The following is a 19,728-nucleotide window of genomic DNA, read 5'->3' on the forward strand; positions in this document are numbered from 1 at the left end:
ATATAGGAAGCTTCATGTAAGTTTTAAAAAGAACGAAACATCCTTGTCATATTTTTTATAAACACTCAGAAAACATCCAGAAATATCATCTAGTTAAGGCTGGCTTCACTACTGAAACTATCTACCTAGCAGATGGGTTTTAGCAACTTTTCAGTCCTATTTCTGTGTCATTCTTCTTATGCACGTTTCAGTCCTCATTTTCTTCTTTTTCAGATCTTGACTGCCTCCAAAATTTCTAGACTTATTTTAAGGGACCTGCCTAACATAAACAAACCATACATGAAGCAGAAGTTTGCTGTATGTGGCTTTGACAGCAAATGTCAAAATCAGTGTCTCTTTCATCATTTTAAAGTGTTACTTGCCACTGTGCATAGCACAAAAAAAATCACAGAATCACCAAGGTTGGAAAAGACGTACAAGATCATCCAGTCCAACCATCAATTCAATGTGAATCAGGTGGTAACCACGTTGTATTCTTCTGTGGCAGCTTTGCAATCTTACCTGGTAGCATGTGACTCTTAACTGGGCCTGGCTGTGCGGCCCAACAGGCTCAGTTCCCCTAATTCCTTCAAGAGCTGGTATTGCTGAAATTTTGACTCATTAATTACATGCACATGCTGCTGGAAGCAGTCAATCAGTGAGCCACCTAATGAAGCAATTTCTTCCTATGCTGTGCTCACCAGCACTTTGATGCCACTTTCTGCAGGCAAGCGTGTTGTCTGATAAACCCCAGAGAGCTGTGTCTCTTAGTCATTATTATGACTTGTATTACATTTTTATTCTTTTAATTGTTTTTTCAGCTTTCTTGTTGACCCAAGGAGAGTACAGGAAAAAATGGAAGATATAATGTTCTTGCCTCGCCACTCTCCTGGGAGTAGCTACACTTCAGACTGGACTGAAGTTTAAAGGAGAGTTTATATTACCATTCTTCCCTAGAAAAGACATTTTGTATTTCCTGTCCACCTGTCTTATGATTGTACATGGTAAGGGATTGTATTTTATTTTTTGACAAACCTAATCTTTATTGAAACATCAAAGCTCACTGAGGTCAAACACTGCTGGGAAAAGTTTTGTCAGAGATTTCATTCAAATCCAAGATAAAACTTTCCATCACGAGGAGAAATCAAAAGGCACACCTTCCCCCTGATCACCCAATTCTCCCCCAGCTCAGCAGGCAGATGATGGACCACAGTTTGCACCCCTGCACTTTGTGGAGGAGGTCAGGTTTAGAAAGCAGAGGTCTCACAGTGTGAGGCCAAATGGATTCCACACAAGGGCCGAGTCCCCTCTGCCATAGACTTAGCGTGAAGAGCTGAATAATTAGTTTCCCCAGAGCCAGGCTGATTAGAGGCTTGATTGATTAAAACTCTCCACATTAAAGGCACTAATCAGAGGACCACTGAATCTGTCTCATAAATCTCGGCCCAAATAGTCTTTAACTATACACAACTCTTTAAAAAAATAACAGACAAAATCAACTACAATTGACCTGCATAACCTGGCTGCACAAACCTATCTGTGGGAGTCTCAAGAGCTTCAAGCTTTATCCTGGCTCCCTGAATAAGGATTTCAACACCCATTTTCTCCCTTAAGAGAAACCACTGCAGCTTCAAAGGCTGTTTGTTTCTGACCATTTGTGAAACAAAGAAAAAAAAATCCCACATTAAAAAAATATGGTAATTTTTGCTTTTGTTTTAGTGTCTCCTCCTTTCCTTAAACCTACTGAGTCCCTTGATACATGTGCTACCTGAAGGAATGGAGTTGCTCACACGGCCAACATGGCCCCAGATGTCCTGGTTGTTGCACCCAGGTCCTTGATGTGAATTCTTAGCACTGACTGACACCTTTTTGCTGCCTGCAGGTACCATGATCTGCTTTAGTTACAGACCATGGAGAAATATCCATGGCCACACAAAAGGAAGAAAAGTTTCAGAGACACAACTTGAGGCTGAGGGGAGGCCTGATGGTGGCTGCAGCTCCTCACAGGGAGCAGAGGGGCAGCTCTGAGCTCTGCCCTGTGTGACAGCGACCGGGCCCAAGGGAACGGCAGCTGACGTATTGGGTCCAATCCAACAAGGGATGTTCTGTGATTCTATGAAATCCTCTCCTCACCTCACACTGCAACACTGTATGCATACATAAAACACGGAGGAGACTGCAAATGACTATGAACCTGCAGCTCAGATAGCAAACTGGGCTCCAGGCTTAGTTCTTTTTGTTCCTCAATTTGAACAAAATGGAGTAATTTGGCACTTTGATTTGAAGACAGTGGGAGGTGGAAAATCCACCTGATCCCCTTGAACTCTTCTAATAAACTGTAAAATTAACATTTGTCCTTCCTTTCTTAGTTTGCACACAAGCAAACCCAGTGGTGGTAAGTTAGTCAGAATAATTATCTCTTGGATATATTAAGATTTTCCAATTGAATGAAGATGGAAGAAAGAACTGCTTTATAATAATATCTTAACTTTTTTTCTTAGCAAAAGGGTGTGTGTATACTTTCTCCTCCAAGCAATCATTTAAGATACCTAGCTACATGGAGGAGTTATGTGAAACAAACTTATATGCCTCCGACTTAAATGCTTAATAGATCAACTCATTTCCTTTACTGAGTATTGTGAACAATAACCATATCTCTCCTTCAGTGCATCTAGCTGGTACAGGTTGTTCCTAAGCATGTAACCAAATTACAAACAAATATATATACGAAGGATGTTCCTGTACTGAAGACTCACAGAATATTATGTGTTCAGGAGTGTCAAGATACATCAAAGGCATACAGCAGATACAACACTATTTACCCTTTATCTGCAGATTGCCTTAATTATCCAGCAGTGTCTGACAACAACATTTTCAGTTTTACATTAAATTATGTTTAGTGACTTCTCTCAACGGCCTCTACACCTATATTCCCACCCTTGCAGTACCTAGTTCTTCAAATCCCAATGCAGAAAAATGGGAAAATTTTAAGACTGATTATAAAACCAATGTCTTTAATGCCATAAATTGATCACTATGATGAATCCAGGCTTCACTTGTTTTCAGGAAAGCTCTCCATAAAACTACAGGAATTTCATAGCTCATCAAGAATATCAATAACACGTTTTTTTTCTGTGTCAGAAACATTATACTACCCTAATTTATTCATTATGAAGCAGCAAGGAATCAGTGATTTTAGTATTACATCTAAATTTTAGTATGGACTAATAGAACAGTAATTAATATAAAGTCCTATTTTAGAGACTTTAGTCACTTTCATATGATCTTGTTTGATTTCAGGTCTAGTCATTAAGCTACATACCCCCTTCTCATTTATCACATACATCCCTCCTTTAACTTGTTTCAGAAAGAAGATGTAGCAATTAGCTCATGTTTTTTTTTTTCTTTTTTTCTTTTTTTTTCATAGCTGAGCATCTTATTATGTAAAGTTGGTTCTAACAAGAACTTTTATTGACAACTTTCAATTTTAATCCCCTGTGTCTCCCCGCTCCTTGAAAGTCATCTCACCTATGAGAAAAATGGTAATTAAGACAACAGTGGAAAACAACAACACTTGGTGTTCAGACTGTTCAGTAGTTTACTACCAGTAATTGGCTCTTCACTGCAGGATGGTGTCATAAATTTTAATTGCGATTTTTCAACCAAGCGTATAATGCAGCTCTTCATAGATCCTTTAATGAATGCTTGCTGCTCCTTTACTGATTGCTGTATATTTACACTACTAACCTTAGTAACAACAGAGAGTTCCAGCATGAACTGTACTTAAAAAACAATATTTAAACCTAAATATTTTTATCACTCAATGCAAGGCCTGCTTTTTATGTGAAGATTTTACAAAGCACCTCCAAAAACCACAAGAAGAAAAAAATAAACTATGGGATTTATTTACTCCAGCTGAAGTCAATGAGCTCAAAATAAAATATGATGTTTAGCAGGTTTTATCACCATGATACGTAAAATAAATAAAATAAAATCTTTAAATATTTATAATTGGGCCTACATTTCAATGTTAAGTTTCTCATATTATAAACTACTCTACTTGAAAAGAATATACAGTTCAACAGCCAGAACATTTACAATGTACATTCACAATGTACAACAATAGTTTTATGCTAAGGTAACCAGCTGGAACAAATGGGAGTTATAGCAATATAAAACTCTAGGAAAGCTGTGATTAATCACATATAGGTCCCTATGGCATGTAACTATAGTAGTTGCATAAGTAAGTAAAGACATGAGGGTTCAAAAACAGAGCTCAAGAAAGGAGGTGAGGCTGGTGGAAGACGAAAGCTGGAATTCACTCCCACTGATCAGAGGAAGAATAAAAGAATACATACCTCTTTAGCTGCTGCACTGCTTTTTCTGTTTGCAACACTGTCATGCCAAGCTCAGCTATCAGTATTTGCAAGTTAAGAAACAGAAGACAGAAAAATGGGGAGCATGAAGAAACAAAAGGAGGAAAGAAATGCAGCTATAGAAAGATCCACCAGTATTGAAATTGCACTAATCTAGAGAGTTTTCTTGAAGGTTAGTTCTTGTTTTCCTTTTTTAGTCACTTACCAACATCAGGATCAGTAGCTTGGACTCTTGTTAGCAGTGCTTTAGTGGCTGTATTCTCATAGACACATGCGGTGTAGTGATCAGATGAAAACACTGGTGGATTATCATTAACATCTTCTAAAATAAGATGGATTTCGGACTGGCAAAACCTGCCCCCACCATCTGTAGCTCGAGCAACCAAGTTGTACACAGGGATTTTCTCACGGTCCAGTGGGGCCAAGGATTTCAGCTCACCTAAAATTGATTAAAAGCAGCAGTCACCATTTCAGCTGTAGCAACATCACTAATTTCAATTAGTGGGAGTATCCCAAATACACATATTTCACTGGAATTTAAAAGAGGAAGAAACAGCCTTGCTTACTCCAATCAACGGATTAAAAACTCCCAGCTGTCTCATTTCTGCCTCATCTCCACTCAACTAAATAGGCTGCTATTGTGGGTGTAGGGAGGACAAGCCCCTCATTGTGAACTTTGGAGGCATGCAGAGCAATATGGTATGATTTTCCAAGTCTGGGTTTTCATTACTCTCAAGATTAAAAGACTTCAAGATAAAGGGAAACACCCTGATGACGGTAGCCATAATGAACTGCAAAGTTTTCTAACACTACCATTCAAAATAAAGCCATAGTGCCCTCTCTTTTCCACACATTTTAACATCCAACCACCTCTGAATTTCTGATATCCTTTCTCTCACAAATTCTAGGTATAAAAAGATTGTTTTTCTCACATGCTATAAAAACCAAGAAGTCCAGACCAACACAGAAGTAAATTCCAAAGGTGAAGTAGGTGCTGGCAGCTTCAACTCTTCTGCACCAAGAAAACCCCATACATCTCTGACATAACTGGATCTGGCTGGTAAACAGAAGCGTCAGTATCTATGGCCCTGAATACAGCATTCAACCTGGCCAACAAACACAGCTCTCCATCTGCTAGCATTCACTGCTTCAGAAGTGCTCATCCATGTCTTCCAGAACAGGAACAACTGACTGATAACCAAACAACCTAGTTGTTGCTGGTGTCGAGGAGATAAGATTATGTTAAAAAAGTTGAGTTGTCACCTTACCATTTTCTGGATCTAAGAAAAATTTATTGTTCCCAGGACCATAAAGAGAGTAGCGAATTTCACCATTGGACCCAATGTCAGCATCTTTGGCACCGATTTTCAGAATGACTTTGTTTGATGGAATGTCTTCAGGAAACAGTGCTGTGTATGCAACCTGGAGATAAAAACAGAAGTGTAAATTATGCAATAACAGTATTTTATAGCTTTTACAAACTTGTTTTATTTTCTTAAGTGTTCATGGTGCATTTTACTATAAAGAAGACCATTTTCCTTTTTGTAACTTCCCTAGAAATTCAAACCAGTGTTAAGCTTCAAGGTGTCACAAAAACATGGCCTTAACATAACCCTTAACAGCGTTAATGTTAGGCATAAAATGCAGTCACATTTTCCATCTTCCATTTGTTTCATCAACACTTATGAAATGGGAACTTTGTTAAGTGTGCTAATGAAGACACCTGTTTTTATCACATCATCTGACAATACTGAGAGAGATACAGACTGATTTCTCTGAGCGGTGCTTGCAATGACAGTGGTCCTCTGATGATAGTGTAATGATGATAAGTACATACAGATATATATAAATAAGATTTTGTGAGCAGTACCATTAAGGAAATAGAGTTTTCATAGTGTCTTTTCTTTTGCACACACCTTTCTATTGCATTAATATTAGTCCTCACATTGCCTTTCCACAGATTAAGAGAGAGCTGATGCTGTGAAAGCTGTGGTCAGGCCACACTGCCAACATGACTGACAATTTGAAGGTAATTACATTCCTCTATCTCTTCTACTAGGTCTGTCTGCTAGCAACTTGATATGATCAGAAAGGCTGAAGTTAGATAAGATTCCACCGCCTTTGCAAGGCTGTCATCCTTCCACCTTGGCTTCAGCAGACTCTTTCATCCTGCATCTCTCTAGGATGCTCTAGATCCTTCACCTAAGACATTCATGCTGAAAATGGACACCTATAAATCCAGCAGTGGCATCCACTGGGAATCCATCACTTTCAGCACAATAGTCAACTGCACTGGGTGCTGCTAACTCACCTGTTCACACTCTGGACTGTTATCATTAACGTCAGTGACAGTCACTTCCACCGCAGCTTGGGTTACAAAGAGGCCATCTGTGGCAGTGATGTTCAGATAATAAATGTCTTGTTCTTCCCGATCTAGTGGCCTTTTTACGTAAACCTTCCACTCATTCTGAACAAGTCCCAGAGCAAACTTCCCTTTGGGATTCCCTCCTGCAATAAGACAAGCAACGTGCAACAGTATAGGACACATCTTCAAAGCTCCCATTTGATTTAAACACAAACTCATCTTACAGTTGGATGTGGAATATGCAATCATCATTTTTTTTTTTCACAGTGATAGGTGCATTTCAGCTTGCAGACTCAAGAAGTCTGTAATGAGATTATGCTCTCTGTGTTTATTGCCCCCTGAACGCCTTGTATGAAAGTGAACCAATAACTTTCCGCAGAAACAAAATCCATTTAGCAGAGCTGAAGATGATCTCTTGTTTAGTTCCCCTTAAGGGCAATCAAATTCAAACTGTGAACAATCAATAGTCCTCTCAGGCTGGTACAATTGTCTTTCCACTTAGTCTCGGGAGAGGATGTAATACACCACGGCTCTTGTTACCAAGACAATTTCATTAGCTGTTGATTATGCAATCAAGGACTAGAAGTAGGTTCTATTAAGGAATCCTCTAATGAAAGCTTTATCATACAGCTGTGCCATTCTTCTGCTCATTAAAATTCTGGTTTTATAAAAAGTTTACATGACATTGGAAGATACATTACTATTAAAACAGTCCTAACAAGAGGTCATTTGAGGAGCAGTCGCAAGATAAGCACGACAATTACATCAAATGTATCAGAGTCTGAGAGCACAGAGAGCCAGCAAGGACTGCAGGAATCGAAGTAGAACAGCTTTTTATTGTGCTGTACCACTGACACTGAACCTTGCAGGATTGCTCTGCCACATCATTAAATTGCATGGGGACAACAACAGACTGGAAGAAGGAACTAGTGGGTCCTCATCATCCTCAGGAAGGAAGGATGGACATCTCACACATAGAAAGACATGGTACATCAAAGCAGGCACAATTCTTTGTTAATGCTTCTGAGTTATTTACATGTTTATTTGAAATGGCACAGTCCTCTACCTGCTCCATGAAATAAAAAACACTGACAATTTTGGCTGGATGGTTACACTCAGAGAATCACGGTCATGGCTCAACATCCAAGTGGAAACCAGAGTTCGGGGATTGGTGCTGGGACCTGTGCTATTTAATATCTTCGTAGGTGACACAAACATTTGGATAAAGTGCTCCCTCAACAAGTTTGCAGGAGAGGACAAGCTGAGTGGTGCAGTTGATACACAAGGGAGAGGTTGCTCTCAAGAGGGACCTGGACAGGCTTGAGAATTGTGCCCATGCAAACCCCATGAAGTTCAACAAGGCCAAGTGCAAGGTTGTGAAACTGGGATGGGGCAGTCTTAAGGTACAGATAAAGGTTGGGTGGAGAATGACTTGAGAGCAGCCCTGAGGAGAAAGATTTGGGAGTGTTGACTGATTAAATATTCAACATGAGCTGGCAATGCGAGCTTGCAGCCCAGAAGACCAACTGTATTCTGGGTTGCATCAAGAAAAGGCTGACCAGCAGAACAAGAGAGGTGATTCTGCCCCTCTTCTCTGCTCTCGTGAGACCCCACCTGGACAACTGTGTCCAGCTCTGGGGCCCTAACATAAGAATAACATGGAGCTGTTGGGGAGGGTCCGGAGGAGGGCCACAAAGATGATCAGAGGGCTGGAGCACCTCCCCTATGTGGTTCTGGGGCTTTTCACTTTGGATAAGTGAAGGTTCTGGAGGGACATTATAGCAACACTCCAGTACCTGAGTGGGGCCTATAGGAGAGCTGGAGAGGGACATTTTATAAGTGCAGGTAGTGACAGAATGAGGGGAAATGGACTTAAACTGGAAGAGGGTAGATGTAGGCTGGATATTAGGAAGAAATTCTTTACTGTGAGGGTGGTGAGACAGTGGCACAGGTTGCCCAGTGAGGCTGTGGATGCCCCACCCTTGAGATGTTCCAAGGCCAAGCTGGATGGGGCTGTGAGCAGCCTGGTCTAGAGGGAGGTGTCTCTGCCTATAGCAGGAAGATAGGAATTTGATGATCTTCAAGGTCTCTTCCAACCCAAACAATTCTATGATCCTATGAATCACCACTCTGTAAACTTATTCTCACTCCCTCAGACAAGACAAGCGATCTATTAAGCCAACCAATCAGACATCTGTAAACAGAATCTAACCTAAGTCTGTAATGTAATTTGTAATACAGTGTAGCTTGTAATACATCTGTAAAAGTACACCTGCACATTTAACAATTTAGGATGGATAACAAAATAATTACAGCAAACTCAGGAACTGCTTGTAAGAAAGAAAGAGACAGACTCTTCAGGAGGGTCTGTTGTGATAGGACAAGGGGAAATGGTTTCCATCTGAAATAGGAGACATTTAGATTGGATATAAGGAAAACGTTTCTTACACTACGAGCAATGAGGCATTGGCACAGGTTGCCCAGAGAGGTGGTGGATGACCCATTCATGGTGTCTCCCAAGGTCAGGCTGGCTGGGGCTCCGAGCACCTGATGGAGCTATAGGTGTCCCTGCTCATTGCAGGGGAGTTGGACAGGATGGCCTTTAAGGGTCCCATCCAACTCAAATGATTCTATGAGGATTACATGATAAAAAACCACCATGCTACTCCACTGGCTAACCTGAACTTCAGCTAACCCACTACTATTTCCCCACAATGTTAAGGCTTTTATTTTTCTGTGCAAAAATGCCATTTCTTAACTATCTTCCATGCTTCTCACGTATAAAAGTGGTATAAAAATATTAAGGACATGATGCTTATTCTTTCTCGTGGCAGGATCGAGAATGTCAAACACGCCATGTCTGGCTTTGCTCACAAGTTCTTCAGGGTCCTGACATGTGTCAGCAGATCTGTCCAAACTTAATGGCAAGATGAGGGTTTTAAACCTTCCTCTCTAGTGCTTATGTTCAGTGTTTGTGTGGGTAAGTATTAAAAAAAACCCACAAATCCAACAGAGAAAAATGCATTTTGGGGGCTGAATTTATTTGAGCTGCCTTTGCTGTCAAGTGATTAGCTGTCACTGCTGCTGCTTCTGGTGTCACAATTCTGTCAGTTCCCTGGGATCCTCTTAGCTAAAATAAGGCAGAGAAGACCTGAACTTAAAACTGAGCTTAAAATGAGGCAAGAAAGTGTAAATGCACATTTCTTGCCTTCTTCGTACATCAAAAAGCAGAAAAGAGGTCACAGGCTGTAATCTGTGCCTTTTTCATTAGCTACCAATGACAAGATAGACTGGTTTCTGTTTGATATGAAAGCTGTTGAGACAGGCTGAGCAAATCTTCCCTGTTAAGCATCACCATTTTCGCCAACTGTAATTGTGCAAAAAAACAACGTTGTAATGAATAAGATTTCCAGAAAATTAGTCAGATACGCATTATAATTATAAAAGGCCCCGTAGTCATATAGAGCACAAAACCAGTTTATCAACCATGGATAACACGGATATTTTCTGTTGATAGAAAATCACCTTTTTAGGTCACAAAAACGGGCACATTTCAATTTTTCTACTAATTTCTATGACAGTTTGGAATAATCATCATAGAATTTGGATAGACCTTATTTAACCTGTTGTGTGGTATGAACCAATTTATCCTAAGCAGGGTTACACAGTACGTCGATGTGCACTAATGGCCAGAGCTGAATGCAACCCAAGGCAATAAGAATCTATCCACTGGCTTGTGTCTTAATGTGACTGTCTAAGAAGGTAAACCCCTGCTGATTAACATTAAATTCTCTCTATTCAGTTCAACATCAGCACAAAAAAAGCGTAACTCTCCTTTAGAAAAGGCTGTAATCTTGTCACAGTGAGTTTTATGTTGTAAACCATTAATAAAAGGGGTCTTAAACACTCCTATTTAGCTTCATGATATCAATCAGTGCTTTCCTGCATATTATTTCTTTTGTAAAAGGAAATGATTAACTGTCCTGAGCTACTGTGAAGCACTATGCTCCAGGTACGGCCATACCATTGCTAAGTAAGGAGGAAAGGTAAAATCTAATTAAAATCAGCTGGTGGCTTTTATGGCTGGCATTTACAATAGCTCGGAGCAATTTTAAAACCACTGTTGCTTTGTTGTTAATGGAATGCTCTTAGAACCACACGTAGGAATTCTGGGACAATGAATTAGAAAAATGGTCCCTGGAATCCCTGTCTTTCCCCGTTTACTCTACTAGAAAAGTACTGCTCAGAATGAACTGTGCAACATGCAGTATATGTGCAAAACAGTTTATTTGCATGCATTTTTCACTAATGCCAACTTGGTTTTATGATTCTCAGGACTGGCTACATAGTTTGTTGATAGGAGAAGGTGGAAGTTGTACTATACAAGTGGAAAGGCACCAAGGCACCATACTTAAAACAGGAAAGGCAAAAAAATAAAATAAAATCCACAGCGTGGCCCAGGGAACCATTTCCCAGTACTTCTTTGAGAGTACATATGTCTTGATGCAGATCTCATTCTGCGGTGATTAATTAACTTTTTTTCACTAATATATGTAAGCAGATTCAGTATCCTAGGGGTGTTCTAATTAATTAGTTTTTCACTCTGAATAATGTAGCTTTTCTAAATGGGAGCCTCCTGACTGAATGTATTAATGGATTCTTTAAAATCTGTTGGCAGTTTTCTTATGTTCTGCTTTGAATGTCACAACACTGAAGTGCTAGCTACAAAAAACACTCCGGTAACTTTCCAGAATGGCTTTGAGGCTCAAAGAATCAGCATTATCATCTTTTATCTTTTGTTACATGAAGTTTAAATAATACTCTCCCTTCCTCCCTAGTCAGCAAATAGTACAAAGCCAAATCAAGCTCAAGTTTGGGGAAAGAAAGAAAACAGCTAGATACAAATGATATGCAGAGGCACAGCGATCCAAAATAAACAGATCCTGACACACATCATTACTAAAGCACACACAGAGGGAATTATAACAGCCAAAAGGGAACTGAACGCTAGAAGCCAACAGTGTCATTTTTCACTACAATATCCTGATCTGGGAGGGAGAACCGAATATTTACTAACTTATTTATTTAGATCCTCTCTTATGTTCATGCATCTATTTAGATACTTTCAAATCTAAATTAGAACTCCAGGCACTTCTGCAACAGAAAATCAATAGTTTTAACTTTAAGATGTTGCTGTTGAAATGACAAACTCAATCCCCACAGCTTTGCTAATTGTGAAGTTGTGCATGCTGTTCTTCAGTCTGCAGTACAAGCCCTCCCCAAACGTTTAAGCACACATTTCTCCAGAAAGCCAGGATTTCAAGTATAGAATTTAAAGACAAACAAGCAAACAACCAATACAGGTCTGTTTGCTCACAGTGAGCAACTGACCCAGCAAGGTAATTACTGCTCATAACGCTAGACATTTTTCACCCCCAGAAGGAAAAAAATGCATTACATTCTTTCTGTTTAGTTGAACCAAATACAAATGCTTGTCTGTTCTTACATTTATATGTCTGATGGTGCCTAATTAACAGCACTGGGGAACGAGAAACACTTTACAGCGTGAGTCCTAGCAACTGATGTTCTTCTGGTGGCTTTTCCTGGTTTAGAATCACAGAATCATTGAGGTTGAAAAAACCACTAAGATCATCTAGTCCAGCCATCAACTCATGCTTATGACTGCTCTAGATCACGTCACTCACTGTGACATCTGTCCTACTCTTGAACACCTCCAGGGATGGTGACTCCACCACCTCCTGGGCAGCCAGTGTCAATGCCTCACCACTCTTTCTGAGAAGAAATTTTTCCTATTATCCAATCACATTTCAGTCTCAGTAATACGAAGATGGCTTTAGAATGGCTCAATATCCTACCTAAACACTGGCACAGCCCTGGTGCTTGTCAAACTGCCTCAAGTTACATAGGCACTGAGTTCAAATGGGCCTTCAAAAGAAAAACACTGCGCTCCCTAAATGCACTCATATCACCTAAACTTTCTGTTGATTTTAAGATTTTTTTATTACACTTCTCCTTTGTGAAATCTCCACTTACTACTGAACCTCAAATAACAAACGATAACTACAGAACTTTTTTCCACCATCAAATGCTGATGAGACCTGGTTTGAAAATGGAAACCTCTAGATAGTAATTGTGGAAACCAGTCCTACAAAAGAGCTCAAAACAGAATAGGCATATCCACCAGAATGTATCTTCTTTTCAAAGCTGTTCAGAAAGATGCAGTAAGGGTTTGTGTTTCTTAAAAAAAAAGCACAAAGTGCTTGTTAATAATCACATCTGACCCAGAATGTCACTTTCTTTCATCCCCTAGATCTTTCTTTTCCATCTCTTTTCCTGTGTGTTACTTTCCAAGCAATGCACTTGCACAAAGCTGGTTTTGATGGATCCAAATGTCAATCTCGTAATTTGTCTTCTTTCCCTGTTTTGTCAGTATCCTCTTTTACCTCAGTTTGTTTATTGTATTCATGGAAATTACAAATGCCTCCAAAAGGACAGCATTTGAATAATCACTCGGTTAATCTGATTCCATGCAATATTCAAGTGCAGTTCCCAAGCTTCACTTGGTGTGAAGTGTGAATAGACTCATTAATTAAACTACACTTAAATATGTTTTAATATTTTAATTAAGAAAAACTCTAATTTCTCTATGTGCATCTTCTGAATTCAAAGGATATATTCAGACGGAGGAGATTCTGAGCTCATATGCTTTAGAAACTGTGCAGTGTGTGCTGCAGGAAGTTTTGGGCTTTGGCATCAGATGTTTTCAGAAACAACCTAAAATATCTGGCATTTTGAAGTATGGTACAGATTAAGGTGCAGAAGGATATAAAACTTTAAGTCATATGTTAAGTCCTATTTCTGCATAGGAATCTGAAGAAAACATTAATACATAATTAAAAGCATAATTAATTTTAAGAGATGACTTAAAGCCTTTAGAACAAAGAGAAAATACTACCTTCAGCCAATTATCAGGATACAGTAAAATATTTTTGTTACAAATACAAAGGATTTGCATTTCCTGCAGCACTTTCTATCTTGTTATCTCAAAATTCCTTCAAATATCACAAAATCACTAGAATGAAGCACTACTTATTTAGTTTTAGTTATGTGGAAACCAAGACACTGCCAGTTAACGCACCTTGCTCAGAGCCTCCCGATCCTGTGCTTAACGCACAAGTCTGCTCTTTGCTTCTCCTTCTTAAATCCTACCATACGCCACACCACAAACACAACAGCCCTTAGAAAGCTTAAAACTGAATCCAGGCTTTTATGTAAATAGTCAGAATGGATTTCTGGCTGCACTGAGAATGAGGCTACTTGAGATGTGTAACAGGCACTCTACAGCTAACTGGAAGATCCCACCTGTCTCTACAAACCATCCCAAAGCCATTTTCAGTCTGACAGCCAGCAAAGAGGCAGAAGACTTATCCTCCAGAGAAAAACATACAAACTCTTATCCTGTGATCTGTCATCTATATGCCATCCTGTGTGATTCTAGTCCTAGAAGGTGTACTATATGTGAATCTGCCCAATAATATGGCTATTGCTGTGTAATCAGAAATAGCTCTTGGATCGTGAACTTTAGGGGGAATGACAAAGTGGTTCCCTAAAAAAATCTATTGAAGAATGCAAGCTGCAGGCAGAAAAATAACTGCAGCACCTCATCACTCATAATATGCTCACACTAAATCCAGCCTGAATCTAGGAGAAAAGAAAGATAATAAATACAGCACAATAGGAAAGAGCAGTGTTGCCACCTTTTGAGAAATATGTTAGTAATGTAATTGAAATTGCCTCACGCTGTATATAACAATGCATGGCAGCTAACCAGTATTTCAGAGTGGATTACCATTTCCCTAGCCAGGAATCTGTGCTGATAAGAAACGGCGTTCCCTGCCTGCTCCAACGCGCACTGCATTTCTTTAAAATAATGTAATTTCAAAATGATTCCTATTGCACTTTCCTATCTCAAAAAGAAAAATGATATTAAAAAATAAATAAATGCAGGTGTTTGGAAGTGCAAAGATTTTCTCCTTAAGAATTAAAAGTTCTTCTTCTCTTGGCATAAACCTTGTCACATACAAGCTGTTACAACAATTATGACGGGTTGATTGCACTGCAGCAAATCATGAAGAATTATTCTGGGAAATTAGAATCAGCCAAACAAACACAGACACACACAGACACAAACACACATTCCCTCTCGCTATTTTCCTTTCCCAGTTTTGCTAGTTGTTGCAAAAGTCTATACAAATTAAAGATATAGAGGCTGAAGGGAGATGCAAGTGTCAGATTTAGCACGACAGTTTAGCTGAAACCCTTCTAACCTTTCACCTGAAACTAGACAAATGCACAGCTCTACAATAAAGCTGTTTGTGGGAAGAAAGCATGCTTGTTGTTTCTTACCTGTAATATGGTAGCTAACCTGCCGGTTGACATCAGATGTGTCTTCATCCCAGGTGCTAAGGACAGCCACCACCTCTCCAGGAGGGTCACTCTCCTTCACGGACCCTCTGTACACCTCATGCTCAAAGACAGGTGCATTATCATTTATATCTGTCACAGCGACTGAGACCAAGGTGGTTGATGACAAGGATAAAGTTTCCCCCAGGTCTGAGGCCACCACTGCAAAAGTGAAAGTGGGATCTTTCTCGTGGTCCAGATCCTTCAGTGTGCTGATCCAGCCACTGTTGCTATCAATGGTGAAAGCTTCTGTGATCTTTTCCAGCTCTGACTCCACTGCAAGTGTATAGGTGACCTGCCCATTTGCACTTGAGTCTGCATCAACTGCTTTAACTTGCATAAGTTTTGTTCCTACAGGCATCCCTTCCATTATTATGGCATCATAGCTAGCTGTTTCAAACATAGGCTTGTTATCATTTACATCCAACACCTTAACATCCACATCCACTGTGAGGACAATGTCCACTTTGTCTAACTGAATGGTGGCTGCCACTTTGAAGTGAAAAGCAGAATTTGTCTCATGGTCAAGTCTCTTATCCAGTTTTATTAGCCCTGTATCTTGTTCAATGATGAATATGCCATCTTTATTGTTTTCTGCCAGCTCTCCATTAACTGTGCTATACAAAGCCCCCTGATTAGGCACAATATTCACATTGTCAATGGTGCTGCCTATGAGGGTGTCTTCTGCTAAGGTGAAGGAATACTGAGGTTGGGAAAAGGAAGGCAAAATAGTTTCTGGAGGTAAAACATGGATGTAGACAGGGATGAGAGAATGCTTCACAGGAATGCCACCATCAACTGCTTTGACAAAGAATGACAGAACTGTGTTTTTAAGTTGGTTAAAGCTACCCTTGGTGACCATCCATCCATTGTCTGGATCTATTTCAAGCAGATCTGCTACTGAAACTGAGGCCTCACTATACAGCGAATAGGTAATTCTAGAATTGGCTCCATCATCTGGATCTACTGCTTGCACTTGGGTCACCAAGTAACCTTTCCCAACATCTGCTTTGACACTTGCTCTGTATTCAACTGTCATAAACTGGGGAGCATTGTCATTCTCGTCCACTACTATCACTCTCACAGTGCAAAACGTAGTCCTGCCACCTCCATCAAGTGCTCTCAGAAATATCCCAATATCACTTTCTAGCAAGTTCTCCCGGTCTAAGCGTTCAGTTGTCAGGATCTGCCCATTGCTATCAATCAGAAATCGGTCCTTGGCAAAGTCATTTATTATGGAGTAGCTTATCTGACCGTATACACCTGAATCTCCATCTGTGGCCTTCACATGGATCACTTTAGTTCCAGGAGCTGCATTTTCTCTGACCTCTGCAACATAAACACTCTGTGAAAACACAGGGCTGTAGAGGTTGGCACCAAGGATCTGTATATGCACCTGAGCTGTGCTGGTGAACAACCCATCAGAGACAGAGACATTTAGGCTGTACATAGGCTCCATCCTCTGCTTCCGATGGTTGGAAAGGGTGATTACACCACTCTTGCTATCCATAATGAAACTGGTCCGATCATTTCCTGATAGAATGCTGTACTCCAACCTGTCAAAATCAGAGCTGTCAGCATCAGAGGCTTGGACACAAGTCACAAAATGACCCCGAGGTGCCAGCTCGCTCACATACGATTCGTATATCAGCTGGTTAAAAACAGGAGGGTTGTCATTCATATCTGTTATTGAAATACTAACAAGAACCTCACTGCTAAGTGGTGGGAATCCATTATCGGTTGCCCTGACTTTCAAACTGCAGTGCTGTATGAGTTCATGATCCAACATACGTGCTGTCAGAATTAATCCACTTGCGCTGTCTATATGAAAATAATCCGTGCTGTTAAAGGTGTCCTGGACTATCTGATACTGCACAATCTTGTTATTGTCAGAGTCAGCATCAGTAGCAACAACCTGCAATACAGGAGTCCCGATCAAAGATGCTTCAGACAGGGTAGCATTGTAAGCTGACTGATCAAAAACTGGAGGATTATCATTGACATCATTAACAACCAAGTCCACAGTGACTTCAGCTCTAGCACCAGTGAGGGCATCACTCGCTCTCACCACCAGCTTGAAAAGAGAATTTATTTCATAGTCCAAGGGGCTGATGACACTCAGAACCCCAGTATCAAAGTCAATATTAAACTGGTTATAAGGATCTCCTTCAACGATGATATAAATGATACCCTGGCCTTCTGGACTGGTTGCATTTATGCTTAAAATTGGAGTGTGGATTTCTACATCTTCATTCACGGAGGCTGTATAGAAGGGCTTGTCAAACACAGGCATAGCTTTGTTAACAATAGTAATGGGGAGCTCCACGGAAGCAGACAGTGATGGGTTGCCACCATCTTTTGCAAGAATGACAACCAAATACTCTATATTAGATAAGTCAGAATTGAAAGCTTCCTTTAGAGTGACACTACCAGTTCCCCTATCTATTTCAAAGTGCCCATAGTCTTCCTTCAGAAGATATGACACGTCACCATTTTCATCCTTATCTTTATCAATAGCCGTCACTCGATATATCAGGGTACCAGGCTCAGCATCAACTTGCACAGCAGCATAGTATGGAAGCCCTACAAACACTGGTGCATTGTCATTTATATCCTCAATGTAAACCCTCACTACCACTCGAGCAACACGAAGGTGGTCTAGTTCACGGCTTGCTTCCACCACCAATTCGTACAGCTCTTTTTCCTCTCGATCAAAGGATATACCAGTTGTCTGAATGACTCCTGAGGTGGATTTGATTTTAAATTTGTTGCCAGGGTTTAATATGCTGTACTTCAAGGGCTCATTAAGACGGTTGCCAACAGCATTTACCACAGCAATCTTTGTGATGTTGGTGGTGTTTTCTGAGATGGAAGTAGAATAAAAATTCTGTGTGAAATGTAGCCCACTATCCATGGCTTCTTTTACCATTATTGTCACCATAGCAGTGCTATAAAATTTCCCATCAGATACTCTTACTATTAGCATATAATGGTCTTTGGAGAGGCTACTGTTTTTAATGGTGAGTACGCCTGTGTTTGAATCAATCAAAAAATGATCCATATTGCCTTCAATTAGACTATATGTGAGTTCAGGAGGGATCTCTGAATCTGGGTCTGTAGCCTTGACTTTGAGAACCTCCACACCAACATATGTGGGCAGAAGCAAGACAGTCTCAAACACTGCTTGACTGAAGACTGGTGGGTTGTCATTGACATCAGTCACCTCAATGGTAACTTCAACAGGACTCTCTGCTGTAAGCTGAGGATTTCCACTGTCCCTAACATGCACGTGGAAGTGGAAGTGGGCTATTGTTTCATGATCTAAATTTGCAATTGTTCTGATTGCACCTGTGCTGGAATCTACTGTGAAATACTTCTTTGCAGTAGATTCAACAATCTGGTAGACAAGCAAGGCATTCTGGTTACTGTCAGCATCCGTGGCACGAATCACGAGGGGACTGTTATTTGCACTCCGCACAATGCTGTTTATGGGAGCAGCTTCGCTTATGCTGCCTGAGTACTGAGAGGAGAGAAAAACTGGTGGGTTATCATTTTCATCGACAATCTGAATGTTCACTGTGGCATTTGACGCCATCCCTGCCATATTTGTTGCCTGTACGATGAGTTGATAGGAGGAAGAACGTTCATAATCAAGGGCCTTCTGACTGGTGATGACTCCAGAATATGGGTTTATAGTGAAGATTCCATCCACATTCCCATCTTTAATCTCATAAACTAATGTGGACTGACTGATTGCAGAAAGAGAGATGACGGAAGTACCAATGTCCACATTTTCATTAACCTCAGCTTGGTATTCTTTGAGGGTGAACTTAGGGTGGGAGTTATCTGCCATTGTCACAGATATCCGTACAATTGCTGTTGCAGACAGTGGTGGAGAGCCCTGATCAGCCACTTTAACTGATAGAACAAACTGTCCCATTGTAGTTAGGTCTGGCTCTTTCAGTAATGTAATGATCCCCAAAACCGGTTCAATCTTGAATGTGTTTCCTGTATTTCCTAAAACATAAACATCGCAAGTAAGTTAGAAATGAAATACAATGCACTCAAATAATAATTGTAATGGAACAATTAGTGGGATTTTATCAGAGACAGTTATTGTAAAAAAAAAAACCAGACAAACAACCAATGTAAAATAATTCCAAATGACATTCAAGTCTTCCTTTCTCAAAAGCAGGCCACTTCAATATCATTACAGGTGCTCAAATATTCAGAAAGTCAGGTGATGGTATTTATTATTGTGATGCTGAGTTTTAGCATTGGAGCATCTTGTGAATGTACACTACTCCCACCAAACAAGGAAAAAGCTTCTCTAAATTATGGGTGTTAGTCAACTACATGTACACCTAAGGCAATTAAATTAGATCAGAGGCTAGCAAGCCAATTACACGACAAATGGATAACAAGTCAGTCTCTTAATTGAAGGGGATATTAAGCAACCATAGAGAAGATCACAGTAGTTCAAGACTCAAAGAACTGCATATAAAAAGGTTAAAGTGGCATTTA

The 19,728-nt window shown here is 40.1% G+C and overlaps 1 protein-coding gene across 18 annotated transcripts in view; it reads right to left on the reverse strand.

The window, feature by feature from the left end:
* Positions 1-19,728, reverse strand: part of FAT3 (FAT atypical cadherin 3) — a 428,155-nt gene that overhangs the window by 58,687 nt on the left and 349,740 nt on the right. For all 18 annotated transcript variants that reach the window (XR_014931869.1, XM_032442223.2, XM_015852350.3 and 15 more), the window contains 4 exons: positions 15,148-19,221; positions 6,667-6,863; positions 5,624-5,777; positions 4,561-4,794 (listed from right to left, as the gene is read on the reverse strand). Coding sequence is in view for 17 of the 18 variants with exons in the window: in XM_032442223.2 (XP_032298114.2) it covers positions 4,561-4,794; positions 5,624-5,777; positions 6,667-6,863; positions 15,148-19,221 (4,659 nt within the window). In the remaining variant the exon portion in view is untranslated. The remainder of the gene's footprint in view (positions 1-4,560; positions 4,795-5,623; positions 5,778-6,666; positions 6,864-15,147; positions 19,222-19,728) is intronic.

The sequence above is a fragment of the Coturnix japonica genome, chromosome 1 (assembly GCF_054131305.1).
Source record: "Coturnix japonica strain WE chromosome 1, WE-NBRP24, whole genome shotgun sequence".
Classification (NCBI taxonomy): Eukaryota; Metazoa; Chordata; class Aves; order Galliformes; family Phasianidae; genus Coturnix; species Coturnix japonica.